Genomic DNA, 4,227 nt, shown 5'->3' with positions numbered 1-4,227 from the left:
GCAACATTAAATGAGTTGTTATTATATACTAGCCGCGACCCACACCGCAACATTAAATGAGTTGTTATTATATACTAGCCGCGACCCACACCGTAACATTAAATGTGTTGTTATTATATACTAGCCGCGACCCACACCGCTACATTAAATGAGTTGTTATTATATACTAGCCGCGACCCGCAAAACATTTGTTGTAGTTTTCATGGACTTTGCTTGAATTTTCCTTATTCTATCATTTTCGCAGACGCCGTTTAAACTACGCTTTCTTGCAGGCATTTTGTGTTAGCTCGATCAATCCTTATCTATTTGAAAAACATTTACGATGTCAGACAAACAAACTCATGTTAACGTAACTTTATTTAATAAAACCACACGCAAAGTAAACAATAAGTATTGTAATGGTATTTATAATAGTGTACAAAGTATGAAACAGTTATAAGCATTCAATGTATGACACAGTTTCACGAGGGTGAAACAAAGAAAATAAAACCTGTAGTAAAGAAAAAAGTAGCTAAAAGATGTTTATAACAGTCTATGAAACGAACCGAAGATATGTTATTGTAAAGTTGTAATGAAGGGAAACTTAGCTGAATATGCAGAAACGTCTGAATGCGTGTTCACACAGTGATAAGCTTATGGTTTTTAACGAACTGCACATGCATATTCTAAAACTAAATACGTCGAGAAAGTCCGTATAAATTGTACTTAGTGTAATGTTAATTTCTTTAATGAAATTACACGCGGGTTAAGTGTTGTCTGTGTGAAACACATTGCAACTAAAAAGCTAAAGTCGGAGTCGAAGCCAGTCATCACTTGACGACAACGAATTTGTTCCATGGTATAGCATACTCGTTGCATTAAAAAGTTTGACTGAGCAAAAACCAGGTAAAGTGACTCTGAATGGAAAAGCCAATATGCAATCCGGACTCCTCGAACAAAAGCCATACTAACGATATGAGACTTGATTGAGAAATATGTGAGAAAAGTTGCAGACAGACAAACGCAAGCGTATTATTTATATAGATAATTATGCGTATTTAAGAAACACAATCCGGTATATTAATATCACTCAGTTTGAGGATGATTATCCAGTAATTATAATAATAAGTTCATATATTTCATTCTTAAAGTTCTCTTGTGTAAGTAACCCCATTCAAAAGTTATTTTCCCCAATTTCAGGGATCCAGGAAACTTATTTGAAATGAACACACTAAAAACTACTGTGCAAATGGCTGTAGAAAAAGTCAGGTGGGCCAAGGGGTCTTCTCTGTTTCAAGATGTGCCTAGCGCCCTCTGTCAGGTAACAATGTTCACCCTTGCGGATGTTTCTGAGCATTGTTCATTGAATGACTGCTGGTTGATAATCTGTGATAAGGTTTACGACATAACAGACTTTTTGAGGCAGGTAAGGAAATAAATTCCCCTGTTTAGTCCAGTGTTCACTATTTTCATATACTTTGTTTAAAGATAACGCCAAAGAATTTTTCGATAAATGATGTTATACTACTACGTGATTTTTACATTATTAATAAGCCTCTGTATATTATTTGTTCTGTGTGAATATGTATTGCAATTGCCTTGTTATTCTTGTGGTGTCAGGATTTAGGTTTACGTTAACTACTATATTTGTATAAATGCATATTTTTAATGGCATCAACATTTTTACTCTGGTGAAAAAATTGATTTTACATTATATTTTGTTAGAATTTTTCATGACTTCCTTCTCCTGCAGCACCCTGGTGGAGAAGATATAATCTTAGAATATGCAGGTCGAGACGCAACCGTGGCATTTCACGGGACCGGGCACAGTTCGGACACTGTCCAAGAGATGGAAAAATATTGTATTGGTTTGCTAATAGAGGTAATAAAAAAAATCTTAGTTTTGTTTCAAATACCCTTCTGTAGATCCAATCCAAGACAAATTTCTAACTTATAAGTACTTCAGCAAAGTAAAAGACGTGATCGTTATTCTCTCCCAGTCTGAGAGCAAGTGAAATGAGAATAAGACTGAAATCGATACTGTTCTGATGATTAGATGGCAAATAATACACATATTATCTAATATGTACGAATTTTCTTATTTCTTAAGTTACTTATCAGATAAATGGACCCTTTAAATATTTTATTTTATCAAATATAGAACGCAAGTTATCCCGCCAGGAAAATGGGTTTTTTTGTTTTAACATTTTAATTAAACGATAAGGTTTTTATTTCGTTTCATGAGGTAATTAAATAGAATTCATCAGTACATTACAAAAAAAATAAGCACTTCACTTTGATGAAATAAGCATGATCTTGAGTGCTGTGTATATTGAAAACGCCCCACTTTAATAAAATAAGCATGATCTTGAGTGCTGTACATATTGAAAACACTTCACTTTAATAAAATAAGCATGATCTTGAGTGCTGTACATATTGAAAACACTTCACTTTAATAAAATAAGCATGATCTTGAGTGCTGTGTATATTGAAAACACCTCACTTTAATAAGATAAGTATGGTCTTGAGTGCTGTGTATATTGAAAACACCTCACTTTAATAAGATAAGTATGGTCTTGAGTGCTGTGTATATTGAAAACACCCAACTTTAATTAAAATAGGCATGATCTTGAGTGCTGTGCATATTGAAAACACTTCACTTTAATAAAATATAAATTACTTACTGTCACGCTTTCCTTTATTTGTTCAGTGTAAGTTGAAACATATATGTACATTGGTAATGTATACATCGTCTATAACTGTGCTATTGTTTCTTAACCACAATGTGTGCACTTTTTATCTCCACTTGGTTTGTTTTATTTGTCTTTGGAAAAGGTCAATTCTATGCATAAATATGCTTTAAGTTATCGCATTTAACTTTTTAGAACAAGAACAATACATGAAACGATTTTTTGTTTCAGCACGAAAGGCTAAACTTGTACACTGAAAAACTCCTCTTCAAACCATGAGTGTTACCTCTAAGCGTTCCTGTGCTGCCATCTGATGACAAGAAACAAAGACGATATGAAAACAAGCCGATGGGACAGTGTTAATTTTATTATTAATTTAATCAACTCGATTGCCACCTGTTCACTAGAACCTCTTCATGACTTGTAAATACACATGTAATGTCTCATCACACCCTCGTTGTAAAAAAAAATCCACAAGATAGAAATCGTTTTTTATGTATATGTTCTTGACATTCCAAGTATATATCTAACTCATTTCGTTCTTACCTCGAGTCAGTTGTTAGTACTGATAATAGCTGCTAGTGAATACCTTTTACTTTATTAATGTCAAGCTTCGGTTCACGTGATCGGCTTGGCGACTAGGAATATTATTATTTTAGTAACTCTTCAGACACTCCCAAAGGACAGTCCTTCCATCTGGTAGGATATTTAGTTTTTATTTTAAATAAGTGTCCATAAAATGTTTTGCTACTAGTCAAAAGACTGTATAAGGTTTTATCGCATTGAAAACTTGGCATATTTACTTCAGTTTTTGTTGTCTATTTAAAAATGGTTTATTAAAATTGTTAGAACCTTGACAAAATACAAACTGTCGTTTTGTGAAATGTTATCACGCTGAAGAGTAAACATTATTTGTTTGTTATTAACCACAAAACTAAACAATGCGCTGTTTGTGTTATGTGCCCACCACGGTTATCGAAATACGACTTTTATCATTAAGTTACTGAGATCTAAAGTAATATAAACCACGTTTACAGTCTGGATAATATTTTTCTCTTTTGTAATTTCGTTTCATTTTGATTTATTTTTCTTGCAACTGGGATACATTTATCTTCCTCCCGTTTCTTCATTCCAACAGAAACTTGTAGAAACATGAATTTTAAAATAGGCACTTTGCCTAAGTTATGTGCTATTTACTTTAAATATTTTAGTATTACGTTTTTACATATCTATAAGTCTGTATATAAATCGACTCTTTTTTTTTTTGTAGATTACATGTTGACTGAACTTGAAATTTGTCAGTTGGCTTTTTTGTATTGTTACGTCTCCGTTCGTTAGTTGATTTTCCGTAACTTCGTTCCCACGACACTTTAGCGACACAAGTCCTTTCTTAATAAAACTGGTTTATTCTTTCTGAATATAATTTTACCGATACACTTATTTTCAACAGTCGCGCTATAACAACGAACGTACTCAACTTGAACAATACTCTCTGACTGTAGTTCAATTACTCACTACACTGTTCCCGTCACGTTGTGACCGTCTTATATATATACAA

General features: G+C 33.1%; 1 protein-coding gene across 1 annotated transcript; it reads left to right on the top strand.

Moving 5' to 3' along the window:
- The first annotated feature begins 1,184 nt into the window (after positions 1-1,184).
- LOC106476853 (cytochrome b5-like) lies at positions 1,185-3,998 on the top strand. Its single transcript, XM_013937472.2, has 3 exons — positions 1,185-1,405; positions 1,733-1,861; positions 2,901-3,998. The coding sequence occupies exons 1-3, from the start codon at positions 1,202-1,204 to the stop codon at positions 2,946-2,948; spliced, it is 381 nt and encodes a 126-aa protein (XP_013792926.2). The 5' UTR covers positions 1,185-1,201; the 3' UTR covers positions 2,949-3,998.
- Positions 3,999-4,227: the final 229 nt, after the last annotated feature.

The sequence above is a fragment of the Limulus polyphemus genome, unplaced genomic scaffold, assembly GCF_000517525.1.
Source record: "Limulus polyphemus unplaced genomic scaffold, Limulus_polyphemus-2.1.2 Scaffold11836, whole genome shotgun sequence".
Classification (NCBI taxonomy): Eukaryota; Metazoa; Arthropoda; class Merostomata; order Xiphosura; family Limulidae; genus Limulus; species Limulus polyphemus.
Note: the sequence above shows the minus strand (reverse complement) of the source record. Positions and strands in the feature narration are given on the sequence as shown.

Bases quoted from the DNA above. Each gene is read 5' to 3' on its own strand.
- LOC106476853 (XM_013937472.2), top strand. From the start codon at position 1,202: ATGAACACACTAAAAACTACTGTGCAAATGGCTGTAGAAAAAGTCAGG. The intron at 1,406-1,732 runs GTAAGGAAATAA...CTTCTCCTGCAG, and splicing joins TAACAGACTTTTTGAGGCAG to CACCCTGGTGGAGAAGATAT. The intron at 1,862-2,900 runs GTAATAAAAAAA...TTTTTGTTTCAG, and splicing joins GTATTGGTTTGCTAATAGAG to CACGAAAGGCTAAACTTGTA.